Source organism: Juglans microcarpa x Juglans regia, chromosome 6S (assembly GCF_004785595.1).
Source record: "Juglans microcarpa x Juglans regia isolate MS1-56 chromosome 6S, Jm3101_v1.0, whole genome shotgun sequence".
Lineage (NCBI taxonomy): Eukaryota > Viridiplantae > Streptophyta > Magnoliopsida > Fagales > Juglandaceae > Juglans > Juglans microcarpa x Juglans regia.
This window is the reverse complement of record NC_054605.1, coordinates 3,711,814-3,732,407: the sequence shown is the minus strand read 5'-3', so window position 1 is coordinate 3,732,407 and position 20,594 is coordinate 3,711,814. Positions and strand designations below refer to the sequence as shown.

Sequence of the window (20,594 nt, the reverse complement as noted above, 5' to 3'; positions counted from 1 at the left end):
GGGTAAAAAGGGGCTTTATTTTGGCTAGGGTTTTAATTAGGTTTAGTTTAAATACTTCTTGTAGCCTCATTTGAAGGTTAGACAATATTGAATTTTATTTGTGAGTTGAGTTTTCTCCTCTTGTTCTTGATTGAACTCTTGAACTTATCAAAGATAAATCACAACCTTTGTGGCGTTCCTCCTTTGTAATCTAGGTTCTTGAAACGGGTTCTTCAACGAGTCTAGATTTTGATATAATCTAAGTTCTTGAAACGAGTTCTCATCGGGTCTAGGTTTTTCATCCATTGACTTGAATTTGGCTTTTTTTGAAAGTTTTCAAATTGATTGTGTGTTCAAGGGATTTAATTTTCGTGGGTTCATATCAGTCAAAGTCCAAAATGAGCTTCTCCTATCATCGGAGTTGGGGAATGCAACTCAATCGTAGTTGTAGCCCAACCCTAGTACTTGGGTATGGATTATGGATATTTATTCAGATAAAAAATCAGTTGGTACCTACCCGTGCGACACAATTTTACAGGTTCCAGACCGGATTAAGAAAGAACCCGATCCAAATGAACAATAATAAGTATGATTTTCTTCAATAAATTTAAGGACTTTGAATATTTTAAAATTCTTTTATGAAATATGACATTTTAAAAGTTTTATTTCAATGTCGATCAAAACTCTTAACGTATTACAAATTTAAAAGCATACTCTTTCACCTTCTCTCAATTTTATGTTTTAAAAAAATAGAATTTTTTTATTATCAAATTTGTGTATAGAGTATATTAATCATATCATTTAAATGATAAAATTTAATTCATATTTAATTTTTTTTTTTTTAAAATCAATTTATCGCGTGCACTTTCTAGATGTGCTATTTATACTATCCTTACAAATCATTTTTTATCTAAAATTTAACTCGTAGACTCGGCCATCGGGAGTACGGTAATATGCTGCGCCAAGATGAACTCTGCCATTGCGAGCTCGGTACTGATGCTAAGTAGTTGTTCCGACAAGGTCGCAACTACCTATAAAAGAGGCCAACAAGTATACGGAAATTGGGAACTTCTGTGCAAAATCCCAAAACAAAAAGTAGGATCTCAAATAACTTGGGGCGGTTTTAGGTAGGGAGCTTTGGTATTTTTTTTGGAAATGGAGAACAGCTTGGAGCAGACTCTGCAAGATGGGAAACTATATAGGCAGCTCAATTCTCTCATCGTAGCTCATCTTCGCGACAACAATCTCAATCAGGCAAGCACTTTTACATTTTTTTTTTTTTTACCGATTAAAAAAATTGTTGGGCTTCTGAGAAAAGATGGAGAAGTACAATAAAGTACATTATCAAGCCCTTTTTTTTATGTTTTGGTTGCTGAAGAATTAAGAATTGGACAAATACTTAGTCTGTTTGGTTACTGGGAAAATGTGGAACAAGAAAAGAAAATTTATGTGGGTTTCTGTATTTTTTTCATAAGTGGAGTTCAGGCAAGCACTTGTACATTTTTTTTTTTTTTTTACCGATTAAAAAAATTGTTGGGCTTCTGAGAAAAGATGGAGAAGTACAATAAAGTACATTATCAAGCCCTATTTTTTATGTTTTGGTTGCTGAAGAATTAAGAATTGGACAAATACTTAGTCTGTTTGGTTACTGGGAAAATGTGGAACAAGAAAAGAAAATTTATGTGGGTTTCTGTATTTTTTTCATAAGTGGAGTTCTGTATTTATAACTGGTCTGACTGATAGATGGGAAAAATTGAATCAACCGGCCTTGAACAAGTAATTAGCTCGGCGAACTGTTCTTTAATTCTTCACTTTGGTTATGGGAATAACGAGGAAATGATAAAATATAGAAGTTGTAGTTCCTAAGGAATGAAAGACAACTAATTTCAACAATGCAAAATAGTTGGCATGCCAATTAGTGAGGGAATTTGCGAATTGATTATTTCATTTGATCTGCCACTTTTTCCCGGAGACTAAACAGCGGAAGGGCTTGAATGATTTTCTCTTTTCTGATGTTTGTCAAACAGATAGTTACGGTTTTAACTTTTGTGATTCCTACTCTTTTCTTATCTTCCATTTTTTTTTTTTAATAATTTTCCAACTCTTTCCTAGGCTGCAAGTGCAGTTGCTTCTGCAACTATGACGCCTTTGAATGCTGAAGCCCCACCTAATAAGCTTCTCGAGCTGTTTGCAAAGGTTCTTATTCGTTTTCTGTGTATTTTATCCGCTCTTTTGGTTCTTCGTCCATTGTTGTTAAGAAATAGAAAGAATATTTTTTTTGGCTCTGAGGTGTAAAACAGGGTCTTGCAGTGGAGAAAGATGAGATTTTAAGAGGCATTACATCATCTGCATATTATGATTTGGGTGCATCACTACCTGCATCATATGGTTCAATCCCTGCTCCTCACGCTGCTGCTGTTGATTTCAGGCAATCACTCGTTTTTCCTAAATAACTGTCTGTTTGTCTAAGCCGATTTGTCTAATTTTTATTTGTATGCATTTTTGTTTTCCATAATGAATAACATGGATTTTTAACTGTCATCAGACAGTGGATTCTTACTGAAAAGAGGCTTTTCTTAAAATAAATAGCTATCTTAGTTTTCATTTTTTTTGAAGTTGCTAAAAGCTCTGTGCCCCATTAAAAATAGCCTTCCCCCTTTTCGAAAAAAGGGTATTGAAGATTATAGGAAATGAAGGTATTTTTATTAAATAGATTAAGTCTTGGCCTTTGCAATTTTTAAAATGTAATTTTAAGCTGTTATCTGTTAGCCCAATTTGAGATTAGGAGAGAAACTAAGGGCTGGTTTGGTTACACAAAACCAAACTATTTCATCTCATCTCATCTTATATAATCATTACACCTTTCTCAAACTCTCACATAAAATATAATAAACAATTCAACTTTTTCAAATCCCAAAACGAAAATAATATTATAATAATATTTTATTCAACTTTTAAAAAAAATATCTCATCTCATCTGAATTGCGTAACCAAACGAGGCCTAAGTTAATGGCAGGTTTTTTTTTTTTCTGAGGAAAAATTTAATGATAGGTTAGTGAGTTTTTTTGTCTTGTATTTGGAGAAAGAGGTACATTCTTTGCTTTTTTTCTTTCATTTTGTGCCATATATCAAGCATAAATATCCAATATACTTGCTCAAAGAAAAGGCCTCTCCACTTTTCCCAATTTAAATGAATTTTTTTCATGGTGTGGGAAATGTTTATGGAATTTCCGTGTAATGATTCCTCAGCATTTTTTGTAACTTCTATTTACAACTTATAATAAATAATGCCTATGCTTTCTTTTTCTGCACAATTCATCCTTTTCTCTTGCTTGGCAAGTTTTAAACTGACCACTAACTCACCTCACTTACTGCCATATGATTAAATGCTATCCTCTGCTTTAGCCTAATCAAGAGGCTTCTTGACAACAGTTGCTGCATCCATCCATAGATTGGAATTAACTGCATGTGTATAGGGGTTGTAACGCCCCGAAAGAAATTCGAACGGAAAGAATTTCTTTTTTTAGACAATTTATATGTCATGAAAACTTAGGGGTTGTTTGGGAATAGGTCTCATCCCATCCCATCTCATTTCATCTCATCTCATTTCCTTCCCAAACATCACTCAAACACAAACACTTTTCAATTTCAAATATTAAACTTTTTCATCTAATCATTACCTAATCATTACAACTTTCTCAAACTTTCAAACAAAACACCAAAAAAAAATTCAACTTTTTCAAATCCCAAAATAAAAATTATATTAAAAAATTATATTTTAACAATATTTTAACTTTATAATATTTTTATTCAACTTTTTTTCTCTTATTTCCCAAAACCCAATAAAGCATCATAACTCAAACTATTTTACTATTCACAAACCATTTACTACTATTCACAGATTTCTCATATTCATGGATTTAGAACTCGTTAGGTTTTCAATTTGGTAGCATATTTTGAATTATGATCCGCTAAGGGAATGAAATGCCTTTCGCATTTTTTTTAGGTACTTAGGATCATAAATAGATAAAATGGATTGCACCGTTGGATTCGTGTAAATTTTTAAGATTTTATAGTGCAATAAAAAGTTTTGTGATTTTCGTGTACCAAATAGGCCAATAGGAGCGCACCACGTCATTAAGCAGCTGCCACCTCGTCATGTAGGACACCCAAGTCAACCTAGCAACACTAGGGAACCTCATGGACACACGGGACCATCACCACCCTCCAGTTGGACCTCATTTACACATGTCAAGCCTAGTACACACGTGTTAGGAGATTGAGTATGAAACAAGTCAAACCCATGCCTTCTTACAAGTCCATGTCAATCATGCATACACGCCATGTTTGTTATTGTGCATGCTTTATAAACTGATGGTAGCTTAGTTGCATAACTTGCTAAGATTGAAAAATCTCATCGTGGTAGTCCCAACTACCATTCCCACCTGGAATGCTAGAAGTTGTGATAGGTTAGCATTGAGCAGAACATCCCCACCTGGATGAGGTTGAATAGAGAGGGTTTGGACTTGGAGGAGCTCATGGAGATCTTACTCCAGTTTTTGAATGTTATTGTCACTAATAGCCGAGTTGCGCAACCGGCTTAATGTGAAGTTAAGAGACTATGTTGGAGTCCGTAATTAAGGAGTCCATACTCTAGTACTATGCCTCTTTTGGGTAAAGTCATGATGAACTCATCCACGTGCTAATGTTATGAATGATATTTTGGGATTTAGTCTATTTTGGTGCACTTATGTTTGAACAACAAAAATTTCCGCTGCAGTTATTGCATATTGTTAGAAGTATGCTAAGGTGCATTGCATATTATGTGTCATGAACGGGAGTATGTAACCTTATATTGAATATCCCGACGTTTCAGTCTCTGTCAAATCCGAAGCGAAGGTTGGGGGCATCACAGGGGTCATGGGAAATTACTACTATGGTGTATTTGTGGATAATCCTGTGATAAATTTTTTAGCAAACTGTAATAGAAACATCTGATGTTTCAAGTTCTAAAGCAAATACTTGGGGCATGGGTGACATATAGCAACTGTATCACTTATATTAATGTATTTTCAATATTTAATTAAATTAATCCTTGTTAAAAAAACTGAAATAACATGCCTTTTATCTAAGCAGTGCTGTACAGGACACAAAAGGTTCATCAAAGAGTTTTCCAAAGCATGAGACACGGCATCTTTCAGAGCACAAGGTATATATTTGATTAATTTTAAATACTATGATCTGCTTTAGTTTAGTATTGTCAGTGCACCAAATATATTGCATTGCTTCTGGGCTTCTCATTTGACTGACTGTCTAAATTTTCTAGAATATAGCTAGATGTGCAAGATTTTGTCGTGATGGGAGGTTTGTTGCCACAGGAAGTGCAGATACATCAATAAAGCTCTTTGAGGTGTTGATTTTTTATTTTATTTTTTACATTTGATCAGTTCTTTCTCGTATTCAAGATTTTACTCAGTTTGCCATTTTTTCTTACAGGTTGCAAAAATTAAGCAAATGATGCTGCCAGATGCAAGAGATGGTCCTGTTCGGCCTGTCATACGGACATTTTATGACCATATACAAGTAAACTGTGGGAAAAAATGAATCAATTGTATTATTTCGATTGTAGCCTTTACACAGACTATATGTACGATTACATGGCTGATTTATAGAGCTAAATACAAGGAAATAAATAGGAAATTTTCCTTCCTAAAATAGATTTCTATATCAGTGGGATTCCTTAATGGTTATCCCCTAATCCTAGGGAAGTCAAAGATAAAAATATATAGGTTTCCTAGTATACCAAAAATTGAGGGAATCAATTATTTATTTTCCAACACTCCCCCTCGAGCTGGTGAATATACATCATTCATTCCCAACTTGAAGATAAGTCATTGGAATGCTGCACTGCTAAGCCCTTTTGTGAGTACATCCGCGAGTTGACCATTAGTTGACACATATGGGGTACAAATTAATCCATTATCCAACTTTTCTTTTATGAAGTGTCTATCCACTTCAATGTGCTTTGTTCTATCATGTTGAACAGGATTGTGAGCAATGTTGATGGCTGACTTGTTGTCACAAAATAATTTCATTGGTCCTTCCCATATGATTCTAAGGTTTTCCAGAATTATCTTGAGCCATAGTAATTCACACACTCCTTGAGTCATCGCCCTAAATTCTACCTCTGCACTTGATCTAGCTACCACATTCTGCTTCTTACTCCTCCAGCTCCCAAGATTGCCTGCAAGGAAAGTGCAATAACCTATAGTAGACCTCCTATCAACTGGTGAACCTGCATCAGCATCGGTGTATGCTTCAAGAATCAATCCGGCGTTTCTTCTAAATAGAATTCCCTTGCCAGGATTGGCCTTTAGGTAATGTTACATGGTTCACTGCCTGTAGGTGAACTTCTCTCGGGCTGTGCATAATTGGCTAACCACACTCACAGCATATGCAATGTCTGGCCGTGTGTGAGCAAGATATATAAGTTTTCCTACCAGTTTCTGGTACATTTCCTTGTCTACAGTTGGATCTTCATTTGCCTCTCCAAGTTTGTGGTTTGGCTCGATCGGTGTGGAGATAGGTCTACATGCCAACTTTCCTGTCTCCCTTAGAAGATCAGTTACATATTTCTGTTTTGAAATAAAGATGCCTTCTTTGGAATGAGCTACTTCAATTCCCAGAAAAAGTCTTGCAAGTTCTTTTATCTCAAATTCTCTGACAAGACACCTTCTCAAGGCTTCCTTCTCCTTATCATAATTTCCTGTCACAATTATGTCATCAACATATACCAAAAGATCTGTGACTCCCCCTGCATCTAAGTGCTTAACAAAGAGTGTATGATTTCCTGTCTGTATCCAGTTGCAAGCATTACTTTGGTAAACCTTCCAAGCCAAGCCTTGGTGATTGTTTAAGACCATAAAGTGCTTTCTTCAATCTACACACTTTATTACTTTTCATGATTTCCCTTGAAGCCTGGAGGAACATCCATGTATATTTCTTCCTCCAACTCACCATGAAGAAAGGTGTTTTTTACATCGAATTGCTCCAAGTACCAATCAAAGTTAGCAGCACTCTTACCGTACTCATCTTAGCCACTGGAGCAAATGTTTCGTGATAGTCAACCCCATAGGTCTGCGTGTATCCTTTTGCCACTAGTCTGGCCTTGTATCTCTCCAAGGAACCATCTGACTTATACTTCACTATAAACACCCATGCATCCCGCAACTTTCTTCTCGGGTGGTAAATCCGCAATTTCCCATGTCTGATTTTTTCTTAGTGCCTTCATCTCTTCATTCATAGCATTTCTCCAGTTCTCATTAGATAATGCCTCAGATAAAGTATTAGGAATGGGAATGGTATTTATGCTGACTAGAAAACTTCTATAATTGTGAGAATTTTCTAAATGACTCAAACTTTGATAAAGGGTACAATGGGTGTTTGGTGCATTCTCTTGTGCCTTTCCTAATAGCAATAGGAAGATCAGCTGATGGAGGAGAAATATCGGGACTTACCTCATTCTCAAGATCTGGAGTTGAAGCTGGAATTACTTAAGATTAGGGTCTAGATCTCTTCGTCTTGAGTAAACCTGCACAAATCTTCTAGAGTCACAAAATTCATCACTCTTTATCACAGTTTGAGATGGTTCAGCAGGTATGGAAGTGGATTGGACAGATTCATGGGCTGTGGAAGTGGATTGGACAAATTCAAGGGTTGAGTTTGAGGAATTGAAGGATTTGATGGTAAGTCAAGTAAAAACAAATCTCTGCCCTTATCTTTAATGAATGACAAGGGCTCCCCCTGAAGATAAGGCTGAGTAAAGTATGATTGTTGCTCCTCAAAGGTGACATCAATAGAAACAAAGAACTTCTTGGTAGGTGGATCATAACACTTGTACCCCTTTTGGGTTGATGAATTCCCTACAAAAATACACTTAACTGCTCTTGGATCCAGTTTTCCTCTTTGATGGCTATAAATATGAACAAAAGCTGTGCAACCAAAAATTCGTGGATTGAGATGATTTGTTATTCTTAGATCGGGATAAAACTGAGAAAGTGTCTCCTTTGGTGTTTTAAACCCTAGCACCCTTGATGGCAGTCGGTTGATGATATATGTAGCTGTGAGTACAGCTTCCCCCCAATAAGTTTTTGGAACATTTTGATGGAAAGGGAAGGCTCTGGTTGTGGCTAGCAAATGACCATTCTTCCTCTTAGCAATGCCATTTTGTTGTGGGGTATTAATGCAGAAGGATTCATGGATAATACCTTCTTTTTGGAAGTAAGGAGATAAGATACGATTGAAATAATCCCGTGCATTATCCGATCTAAATTTTTTGATTTTAACACCAAATTGGTTTTGAACCATGTTATGAAAATTTGGGAGCACATTGCTTACATTAGATTTGGTTTTGAGGAGAAAGATCCAAGAGGCTCTAGTGCAATCATCGATAAAAGAGACAAACCATCATGAACCTGAAACATTTGAAACTGTGGAGAGTCCCCATATATCACTATGAATCAAAGCAAATGGAACTGAACTTCTCTCATCACTTATTGGAAAGGGTACACATTTATGTTTTGCAAACTCACATACATCACAAAAAAAAGGTTCAAAATTCAGCCCTTTAAACAATGAAGGGAACATAGTTTTTAAAACTCGAAATGATGGGTGCCCTAGTCTAAAATGATGAAGCCAAATGGTGTCTCTATTGGATGATGATAACAGTGACAGAGATAATTTATTCCTGACAATATTTGATATGCCTGATTCCTCAAGATAGTAGAGCCCTTCCTTCTCCCTAGCAAGTCCAATCCTCTTCCCCGAATCCCGGTCCTAAAATACATAGTAAGAGGGATAGAAAACCACATTGCAGTTAATATCTTGAGTTAGTTTTTGGATGGATACTAGGTTGGTGGATAATTTGGGGACATGAAGAACATTTTTTAGGATAAGAGATGGATTGACACGGATATCCCCTAGACCAACTACTGTAGTGAGAGAACCATCGGCAACAGATATTTTTCGATTGCTTGGGCATGGGGTATAAGTGTTAAAATGTAGTGAAGAGTGAGTCATATGATCCGTGGCTCTTGAGTCAATAACCCATAGATTCCTAATAGGTTCATCTGAGACATTTAATCCTTGAGAAATAGAGAACTCACCTGAGAGTGCAAGAGAACATGCACTTGTAGGCTTCTCCAATGATCCCAAAAGTCTCCTGAATTTCTCGATCTCTTCCTTATTGATCTCAACTAGATTTTGGGAATTTTCTTGATGTTGCTGATTTGTGGGTTGAGTTGTGGTGAAGTAGGCCTGGTTTGGATTCCTCTGCGATCCTCCTTGGTAACCCCATTCTTTGCTTGGTGGTTTACCATTCAGCTTCCAACAATTTTGTTTAGTATGCCGTGGTTTCTTGCAATAAGTGCGCCAGAGGGCATCTTTGTTATCTTGTCCTGAGTTTCTCGATGGATCTCTCTTCACGTTCTATTGTATTGGCTGCTGCTCTGTTTTAGTCACCATGGCTGAACCTTCCAGAACTTGGGGTTCCAGCATAACTCCCATACGACTTTCCTCGGCACGAATCAGAGAGATAGTCTCATTGAGAGATGGTACCTCTTTTTTGCCGAGAATTTGGACCCTGACCTGATCGAATTCTACGTTGAGTCCTGCGAAGTCGTGACTCGATCCTTTTCAATAAAACTTTTTAAGATGGCAGCATCTGATGCACATTTAGTCTCTATGCACCGGTAATGATCAAGTTCCTGCCACAGATTTTTCAGCAAGTTGGCATATTCGGTTACAGTTTTACTACCTTGTCTAGTTGCACTGGTCTTGACCTTGATCTCGTATACTTGAGCTGCATCACAGGCCTTCGAGTACGTCTGTTGAACGGCATCCTAGATTTCTTTAGCTGTGGATAAAGACATACAAGTGTCACTAATCTCCGAGTTCATCGAATTCCATAACCATGACATAATCATGGAATCTGCTTCATCCCACGCATCATACTGTGGATCTCCTTCCTTCGGTCCAGTCCCTAGGAGATGGCTAAGCTTTCCCTTTCCCTTCAAATAGGTTCAAATAAATTGGGACCACTTCAAGTAGTTCTTTCCGTTCAGCCTATATGCTGCCTGAATGTTTTGCAGGTCATCGGATGACTGATGTGAAAGGGCGTCCTCAGATTGTGCCATAGTATTGGATACTTTGATTTCAGACATTGATTCACGGCAATGGAGGCCAAGAATCCCAGAAAAGAGCCTAAAGCTCTAATACCATGTGGGAAAAAATGAATCGATTGTATTATTTCAATTGTAGCCTTACACAGACTATATGTACGATTACATGGCTGATTTACAAAGCGAATTACAAGGAAATAAAATAGGAAACTTTCCTTCCTACAACAGAATTCTATATCAGTGGGATTCCTTAATGGTTATCCCCTAATCCTAGGGAAGTCAAAGATACAAATATATAGGTTTCCTAATATACCAAAGATTGAGGGAATCAATTATCTATTTTCCACCATAAACCTATCTTTGTTGATACTTATTGGGAAAAAAAAAAAATTCTATCTTTGTTGACATTCTGTTGAATTGTACCTATGGTCATCTTAAATGGTGCAAGAGAACTATTTTTTTTCTATAAGTAAGGAGAACTATTTTGTTAAGGTTTTGCTTCTTTAATCAAAGTACACATCACAAAACATCATACATCAAGAGTTTATAATTTTCCTCTGTATGCTATCTCAAAGTTAAGGTTTAGGCTTGATTTAGATCAGAATGTTAATGGTTAGATCAAGTTTGTTCTAATCACTAAATGAGCTTTAGCATTTCATCTTTTTTTCCCTTTGTCTTGTTTTGGAATATGAATAGATGACGTCATCATGCCTGCCCACATACATTCTAATGCTTTTCTAATGCAATTGCAGCCAATCAATGATTTGGATTTTCATCCTCAAAATACTGTTCTGATATCTGGGGCCAAAGATCACACTATAAAGTATGAATTTTGTTGTTTAATCATATCTGAAGCTGTCTTCATTTTTAGCTATAATATATTTTCTTCTTGCTTAAACACTACAATCTTCTTTTGTTGAAAAACAATACTTGACTTGGACTTTGACATCCATCATTCTCTGTTACATTCTCAGGTTCTTTGACTTTTCCAAAATGACCGCAAAGAGGGCATTCAGAGTCATCCAGGTCTTGCTTGTAATTTTGATAGAAGCATGGTTCTTGTATTTGGCTTCAAATTTATAACTTAAGAATAGGTTGGCATTCTTTTCATAATTTGTTTTTATTTGTAGCAATGCAGGATACACATAATGTGCGTTCTGTATCTTTTCATCCTTCTGGAGATTTTCTTTTAGCAGGTAATACATTCTTCATTCGTATATTTATATTTGATAATTAAACATCTTTTGAACTAGTTGATTTTTAATTCACTACATTAGTTGATGTTTAATCAAAATTCTATGAAAAACACGTGTGCTGTCAACCTAATTTATGATGAACTATGGAAACACAACAAAATTTTTTTTGATATTGTTGCAAAGTTGTAGTGAGGCTGGATTCAATTTCTATTTTAGAAATCTAATCATGCATCACTCTTAATCTGCTGGTAAAAATACAGAACACTAGCGGGTTAAGCAACCCGGCGACCACACAGAGAGCATCGCCGAACGCAGGCCACATGGTGGGAGGAACCCTCGACAATGGGCTGCCAGAGTTGAGGCCGATGATGGAGCTTGAAGCCGAGAGTGGCTATTGGGCAGTGGAAGAGGGTCAGAAGGAGCCGATGCTCATAGAACCCTTCGCCTGGGGTAGGCAACCGGGGGGGGGGGGGGGGGGGTGTCGCTGGACGTCAGCTTGCCAAAGTTGACAGCGCCGACTATGTTAGAAGGCGAGAAAGCTCATTTTCAATTGAAAGTGGATCTTGGGCAGAGGAAGAGAGGCAGAATGAGTTGGCGACCTTCTTTGTCACAGAGGGAAGGCCCACTGCTGCGTTGTGTGCACTGGAACATCAAAGGGTAACTGAGATGCCAATGGAGGACAATAATGAGACATTGGGTGTTCAGGATACCCAAGCCGAGACTGGCACTTTGGTAATATTCACACCTAGAGTCTCCATACACAATAATAAGGAGGTGGTGGTAGCAGATGATATGAATATGGAATTCAAGGATGAGCCTACCCCTTTGAATTCAATCATCCCGCTGAAAGACCAAACTTTAGCTTCAGATTGGGTCCTACTTAAAGCCAAGTAGATCCAAATGTGTGTAGGACTCCCATGCATTAGCTTTGAAGATTAGTTTTTGGCTCTACTTGTTGCGATCGAAGCTGGATAGTTCAATTCAGCTAGGAAATGCCACTCAGACAAGAAGAGGGCAAGGGAATTGAAGCGACTTGCTCGGTGAATTACAAAAGAAGTGCAAGTCGTGGCAGGATGAAGGGGAGGGCAAAATTGGTGATTTTATGAAGCTCAAAATTGTCTCGTGGAATGTAAGGGGGTTGAACGAGAGAGAGAAGTGCACCAAAGTCAAAAATCAGCTTCGTGGCTGGAAAGTGGATGTGGTATGTTTACAAGAGACAAAAATGGAACTCATCTCCCTAACCATAATATAGAGTTTGTGGAATTGTTGTCATGTGGGATGGTAGCATTTGCCGTCTAAGGGGGCTTCGGAAGGTATTTTGGTAATGTGGGATAAAAGGGTGGTTGAAAAGACGGATGAGTGTGTGGGGGAAAATACGATGGCTACTTCTTTCGAGAATATTGAAGATGGTTATCAATGGTCTTCCGCCGGTGTTTATGGTCCTAATTCTAATACCAAGAGAAGAGGCTTGTGGGATGACTTGGCTGGACTTTGTAGCCAATGGAGATTTCCTTGGTGCATTGGGGGAGATTTTAATGTCACACACTTTCCAAGCAAACGAGTAGGAGGTCCTAGCTCTAGTTCAGCAGTGGCGGTTTTCCCGACTTTATCTATGAGCAAGACCTTCTCGACATCCCTCTAGTTGGTGGCAATTTCACATGGTCCAGCAATAGAGAATATCCAGCTTGGTCAAGACTTCATAGATTCCTCATTTCGCCCGAGTGGGAAGCACATTTTCCGGAGCTAATCCAGAAATGGCTCCCAAGGTTGTGTTTGGATCACTTCCCATTCTCATTGATTGTGGATGCTTTCAGGGAGGTAAAAGATATTTTAAGTTTGAAAATATGTGGCTGAAATCAGAGGGATTTGTTGAGAGAGTTAGACAATGGTGGTCATCCTATCGTATACAGGGCAACCCTAGTTATGTGTTGGCTCACAAGCTAAAAGCTCTCAAGGAGGACTTGAAAAAAAGGAATGAACAGGTTTTTGGAAATGTGGAACACCGAAAAAGTCCATCTTCAACGAATTACAAGTTTTGGAGGACGTAGAGGAGGAGAGGGGTCTCATAGAAGAATAGAAGACTCACAAACAGCAGATGGCATCGGATATTGAAAGGATGGCTTTAATGAGAGAGACTTCATGGCGACAAAAATCGAGGGCTTTATGGCTAAAAGAAGGGGATAAATGCACCAAGTTATGCCATCGCATGGCTAACTCACATGGAAGGCACAATGTCATTGAGTCATTATTAGTAGATGGGAGGATTACATCGAATCCATCTGAGATTGCGGATCATATTACCAACTTCTATGAATACTTTCGGAACAATTCTCTTGGGGACCATGTCTGGATGGTCTTATTTTTTAGTCGATTGATCACCAGGAAGCAAGTTGGCTAGAGAGACCATTTGAGGAGGCAGAGGTTTGCAATGTAGTGCGAATTATGGCAGGTGATAAAGCTCTAGGTCTCGATGGGTTCACTATGGCTTTCTTTAAGGCATGTTGGGAAGTAGTTAAAGATGGACATCATGAGCTTCTTCCATGACTTTCATGAATGAGGTACTTTTGAAAAAGCCTTAATGCTACTTTCATTGCTCATTCCAAAGAAGCCGTGAGTGGTGGAGATTAAGGATTTTCGCCCTATTAGCTTGGTGAGTGGAATGTACAAAATTCTTTCCAAGGTTTTGGCTAATAGATTGAGTATGCTATTGGAGAAGATCATTTCCAAGCCCAGAATGCCTTCATGCGAGGTCGGCAAATCCTTGATTCTATCCTCATTGCCAATGAATGCTTGGAGAGTCGCATCAAGTCGGGTGTTCCTGGGTTATTATGCAAACTTAACATGGAGAAGACATATAATCGAGTAAACTGGAATTTTTTGTTACACATGCTTGAGAGGTGTGGACTTGGAGGGAGATGGTGCTCTCAGATCAAATTTTGTATATCCACCGTACGCTGCTCCATTTTGGTGAATGGTACTCCAATGGGCTTCTTCGGAAGCTTAGGGGGATTGAGGTAAGGTGATCCCCTATCCCCACTACTGTTTGTTTTCATAATGGAAGCTTTTAGTAAAATGATTGCAGGTCTTGTGGAAGGTGGATTTCTATCTGGCTTTGTAATAGGGGATGCAATAATCGGCACACTTGAGTGACCCACCTCCTATTTGTGGATGATACTCTTGTATTTTGCGGCTAGTCACTATCACATTCAAGTTTTGCGGGCTTTTTTACTTTGTTTTGCAGTGGCATCGGGATTGAATGTGAATCTCAAAGTCTTCACCTCGCCACTAAAGTATCTCGGTCTTCCCTTGGGCCTCCTTTAAGTTGCAGTCCATCTGGGCGGAGTGTTGGAAAAAATGGAGCGGAAGCTACTGAGTTGGAAGAGCATTTATTCGTCCATAGGTGGCAGAGTTACGTTGATAAAAAGTACTCTTTCCAACTTACCTACCTACTTCTTATATCTTTTTCCAATACCATGCAAAGGTGGTTTATCAGTTAGAGAAGTTGCAAGGAGCTTTCCTATGGGGGGGAATAGATGAAGAATTCAAGTTTCACTTGGTGAATTGGGCTACAGTCTATACCCCAATACGTGAAGGCGGGCTGGGAATTCGGAATTTGTTAATTTTCAACAAGGCTTTATTGGGTAAGTGGTTATGGAGATACCACGAGGAGAGGGGAGCTTTGTGGAGAGTTATCATAGGTTTAAAATATGGTCAATTGTGGGGAGGATGGTGCTCGAATGAGGTGAGCGGACCACATGGGTTGGGGCTTTGGAAACACATCAGAAGAGGTTGGATAAACATTCATTGATACACACGTTTTGCAGTTGGGGATAGTTTCAAAGTTACATTATGTACTGATCTATGGTGTGGAGATTGATCCTTAAGAAAGCCTATCCAACAATATACAGCATTGCACGAAGACAAGAGGCTTCAGTAGCATAACTCATAGATCTCTCTAGTTGCTCTCTCCAATGGAATATCACGTTCCTCAGAGCTGCCGAAGACCGGGAAATTGACACATACAGATTTCTTCAATCTTGTATATAATTGTAGAGTGAACGGAGGAGCTGATACGATTTTGTGGACACCGTCCAAGAAGGGAAGATTTACTGTACAGTCCTATTATAAGTCCCTTATGAAACTTTCTACAAGAACGTAACCATGGAAGAACATATGGAGAACTATGCCCCCCCCCCCCCCCCCCCCCCCCCCAAAAGCTTCTTTTTTTGTATGGGCAGCTTCATTAGGGAAGATTCTCACCTTAGATAACCTACGGAAACACCGACTCATTATTTTAGATTGGTGTTATATGTGCAAGAACAGTGGGGAGTCAGTGGATCATTATTACTGCATTGTGGCATAGCCATGAATTTGTGGAATGATATATTTGCTCGAACGAGGCTCCATTGGGTGATGCCATGAAGGGTTGTGGATTATTTGGCCAGCTGGCAAGGTATCCCGAGGTACCGCTCAAATTGCAGCTATGTGGAAGATGATACTGATCTGTCTATGGGTGGTGCATATGGGTGGAGAGGAATGGTCGAAGTTGTGCGAATCCTGAACACACAATGGACGAGATTAGAACTTTATTTTTTCATGCTTTTCCATTGGTCGATTGTAATAGACTTTAATGTCATGAACGTACATGATTTCCTTGTATCTTTAGACACTCATGCATATGTGTTGCTCTTGTGTGTCCTGTGTACTTGGCTTTGCCTATTTTAATAAAATTCATATTTACTGATTAAAAAAATTTGCTGGTAAAAAACAAAATGCAGGAACTGACCATCCAATTCCACACCTGTACGATGTGAATACCTTTCAATGCTATCTATCATCGAATGTTCCCGAGATTGGTGTTAATGGAGCCATAAATCAGGCATGGTCAACTCCCAGTCATCTTCATGCTCACAAGCATCAGTTTTCCAAATTTCACCAATAAAATCGGTGGCATTAAGTGAGTCAATTCCATGTATTTGGTCATGCAGGTCAGGTATTCATCTACGGGTGGCATGTATGTTACAGCGTCTAAAGATGGTGCTGTTCGGTTATGGGATGGAGTCACTGCCAATTGTGTGCGCTCTATAGTCAGTGCACATGGAACGGCTGAGGCCACTAGTGCAAATTTTACAAAAGATCAAAGGTATGGCATCATGGACTGGCTCTGAGTCGTCATGCAAAATGAATGTGTGCGGTTGGATGCATATGTGTAGAAATTGAGGTATTCAGCTTTAGAGGCACCACTGGAACTGGAATGAGAAAGATATTTGTGGTAAAAACAGATGCTAATAAGACAGTGACGTTATTAACAAGGATTCTAAATTCAACTCCTAGTGCTTTCTTACTCTTGCAGGCATTTTTTTTTATGATTGTAATAAGCTTTCATTTTCAAAGTCTAGTTGTTTTTTGCTTTATGTATTGCTGTGAATGAAAAACATGGTCCTCTCTTACTCATCAAAAACAAAAAATCAAAATAAAAGAAAATAAAAACATTGTCATGGTCATAGTTTACAGGATGTCCCTTAGAGTTTGTGTCAGTAAAGACCAGAGCACTGAAACGTAATGGATGGAGGATACATGTACTTCTTTGGCAATCAATTCTATGGACGCCATATGCATTGCTAGTCTGCCTTTATACTGACTTGTTAAATACATTAAGATTTGCTTTTGCAACTGTTGCATATGTGCTTTAGAATATGACTCACATGTTGCCCTTTAGGTTTGTTCTCTCTTGCGGGAAGGATTCTACTGTGAAGCTTTGGGAAGTTGGCACTGGAAGATTGGTAAAACAATATGTTGGAGCTACACATATGCAGTTACGAAGCCAGGCATGTACAGAAAGTCTTCATTGAAGGGTTTATACTGAGCTTCCTTGGCACTGGGCATCTATGTGTCTGGATTCTTTTATAGTTGACTCATTCTATTGATTTCCTTGGGAGAAAGACACTCTTTGTAGCTAAGTTCTGTTTCCTAAGCATGTAGATTTTCATGATTATGTGGAAACTTTTCTCTGTTTTAATTTCTAGCAAAGAAGTCCCGGCCTTCAACCCTCAAATGGAGTGTAAAAATTAGGTGGTTTACTCAAAGTAGTTTTCTACAGGGAAGGGTGGCATGATTCTCAAAGTAGTTTTCAAAGAATTTGTCCGGTATGAGTGAACTTAGAGCCCATTGCAGTTTATATTTTGCAATCTATTTATAAAATTGGAAGCAAGGATCTAATTAATAATGTGGTGTATAGACTTGGGAGAACTTGAATTTCCAGGTGTCAAACTAGAATTTTGATGCTAGTTTGGTTTTCATAACCCGTCTTAGTATAAACTGGATACATAAATGGGACAATGTATGAATTAATCGAATCCAAGTAAAATGGGCAATTTATGCCTTATGCAGCAAAGATCTGCTAGCTTGATTGGTGAGACAAACCTGCAGGCCAGTTGCTGTGAATAGTAGTAATAATGCTTTCAAAAAATCCAGTGGAAAGGGATTTAATTACGTACTAAAAAATGTTCATCACAATATTCCCTTTTTTCTTTTGCTTTTGGCCTTCACTCGCATGTGTAGTATTGTGGCAATCATTTTTCTTTCGAAGATCCAAGTAATCCATATTTCTTACTGTCATTTGAGAAATTGCAAGGTTGGTACTATAGTTTTTATGGATCATGTGTACATATTAACAGATGTGTTGAACTTTTCTTTGCAGGCTGTTTTCAATGACACTGAAGAATTTGTTCTATCCATTGATGAACTGAGCAATGAGGTTTGTGCTGCTCTGTGTTTTTAGTTCAATAACTAGTCGTTGACCGTGCAATATGTGGGAATAATTAAAATATAATGGTTAAGAGGTGGGGAAGTCAAATAGGTGAATAACGATAAGTATTGATCTACAACAAGATGAATAATTGTTTTCTTTATTGGAATAGTAATAATGATAGAAAAATGATATTTGTAATCGTGAAATGCGCAAGCGCCGCACAATTCTTTTGAAAAAAGTGAGTAAATATAAGATCAATATGATAAAAAAAAAACTAATTTTTTAATAGTAAACCTCACTCTTTTTTAGAAAGATTGCGCGACGTTTGCGCACTCTACGATTGTATCTAGCATTACTCATAATGAAATGATAGAAGAGTTAAGTGTGGGAAAGTCAAAGACAAGTAATATAGGAAATCAATAACCGCTATACGATCAAGTTTTTTTTTTTCCTCTATTGAAATAGTAATCATAAATGGTAGGTTACAATTCTCGTCTTGAAACATTTATTTTTTTTTTTCTATCTTAATGTCAAAAAATCAAGTGGGTTTATTGTGGTAATAAAGACAATACAATGAAAAGTTTTTTTAGCATGTGAAGGGTTTGGATAGGTCAACAAAGTAAAATGAAAAATTAATTAAAGAAAATGATGAGGTGGCTCAATAAAATAGAAAGAGGATGCTTCGTAAATTATAGAAGTTTTGAGCTTCAACTGAGGAATATTGGATGGGATGCAGATTGTAATTTGGGATGCTATGACGGCGGAGAAAGTAGCAAGGTGGCCCTCCAATCATATTGGGGCACCCCGCTGGCTCGAGCACTCACCAACAGAGGCAGCCTTTGTTTCCTCAGGGACTGATAGATCTATCCGGTTCTGGAAGGAAGTTCTGTAGGTATGTATGTAGAGGATGGGATTGATTCTCTTCCTAATCCAAGAACTTAAGAGGATTACTAAAAATGTGTTGGAGAAGAAATTTTCTGTTTTTAAGAACAACATCAATGATGAGATGGTAGGAACCGCATATTTATCTATTGCGATATATAATTTTCGAAGCATTAGTCTTTGGCAAGTTTTACTTCTGGTCATCCACGGCATCGTCCATCCTCTATCCCATGACTTTGGATTAAATGTTTAAGATGCCTTTTTCATGAAGTATTATCCTAGCGCTAAATTTTTGTAACAGAGTATGTCCTTCCTTCTCCGTAGGTCCTAATATATGTATTGATAACACTGCAACTCATAAGTTATAGTTGTATAACATATTATTATAATATATATAAATTATGAATATGTTATATGTTATACAAGTATATACCATGGTAACCTTTTTTAATAACTTTTCTTACAAAACTTGCCTATTATTAGAACCAAGAAATAACATTATATTGGGTGGATGGATGAAGTTGGGATATGTGGCTTGATCCATGGTCGGAAACAAGAAGAGAAAAGAAAGAAGATACCAAGCCGAAGGAATGATGGATCCATAGAACGCATTGTGTACCTAACACGATAATAAAAATGTTCAAGTTGTTTTGTTTTAAATTTTGTCTAAATTGCATCCGTTATGTTATGCAAGCTGCCACAGCACGGGCCTAGTCCGACCACTCAATCAGACGGCCAGACAGTGATGCCAGGAACTCTCCGGTTGATTCCACACCACCAAGCATTCCAGATGCTCATCCATGAACGGTGCATGGTGTACCTCAACCACATGAACCCCGAATCTTAGAGATGGGGTATAGGTGTTCATCGTCTTTTCACCAAGGGAGGGCCACCGTTCGATGCACCAGGCTAGGTAGACAACAACGACGAAATTATTTCCGGCCCTCCATTGCCTCAACACATACTAAAAGCTAGTGGGAGGACCTTGCCAGCAATCTACGGGGGGCAATTTCATGCTCACCATGCCAAAAGCCACCAGTGATGGTTTCTGTCACTAGAGGTAGGCCTACGACACATTGAAAGTCGTGAAGCATAGGGATATCATGGGGCTTGCCATGAGAAACCCCAAAAATGGCCGGTGGCAGTTTCTGTTGCCACTCACCATGGCGGGCAAAGAAAACGTTTGGTTTTAAAAATTCACTTATTTAGATTATTTTATTTCTCCTAACTTTTTTTTATTAAAACTCGTCATATTATTTTATGATCAAGAATATTATTTTTGAATCAAGAATAAAAAAGTTTAGTTTTAAAATATAGTGTATTTCCCTTCTAATTATTTTCTACTCTTTATTTTCTGTTAGTCTTTTATATTCATTGGGTTTATCTCTAGATTTAAATCAACCACAAATGTAGGGCTAGGGTGAGTTTGCCCAAAACCCTAATCCCCTTCCCTTTATTCTTTCTTCTCTCTCTTTCATTTTCTTTTCCCCTCTCCCACTGTCTCCTAGCTCGTGCCCCTACACTCCCTTTTCCTCCCTTCTCTCGCTCCGACCACCGCTCTCAGCCGCTACGCCGTTGATGCACAACCTCAGACCTTTGCCACCACGC

General features: G+C 38.1%; 1 protein-coding gene across 3 annotated transcripts; it reads left to right on the top strand.

The window, feature by feature from the left end:
- The first annotated feature begins 893 nt into the window (after nucleotides 1-893).
- LOC121237251 (cleavage stimulation factor subunit 50) lies at nucleotides 894-19,156 on the top strand. Of its 3 annotated transcripts, XM_041133911.1 has the most exons (14): nucleotides 894-1,233; nucleotides 2,092-2,175; nucleotides 2,280-2,407; nucleotides 5,116-5,188; nucleotides 5,306-5,389; nucleotides 5,476-5,562; nucleotides 10,910-10,980; nucleotides 11,132-11,183; nucleotides 11,296-11,353; nucleotides 16,132-16,232; nucleotides 16,342-16,496; nucleotides 17,073-17,181; nucleotides 18,054-18,110; nucleotides 18,841-19,156. In XM_041133911.1, the coding sequence occupies exons 1-14, from the start codon at nucleotides 1,135-1,137 to the stop codon at nucleotides 18,994-18,996; spliced, it is 1,314 nt and encodes a 437-aa protein (XP_040989845.1). In that variant the 5' UTR covers nucleotides 894-1,134; the 3' UTR covers nucleotides 18,997-19,156. The 3 variants fall into 3 exon arrangements, with proteins under 3 accessions (XP_040989845.1, XP_040989846.1, XP_040989847.1); XM_041133912.1 differs by lacking the exon at nucleotides 2,280-2,407 and having other exon boundaries at nucleotides 5,126-5,188; XM_041133913.1 differs by lacking the exon at nucleotides 2,280-2,407.
- Nucleotides 19,157-20,594: the final 1,438 nt, after the last annotated feature.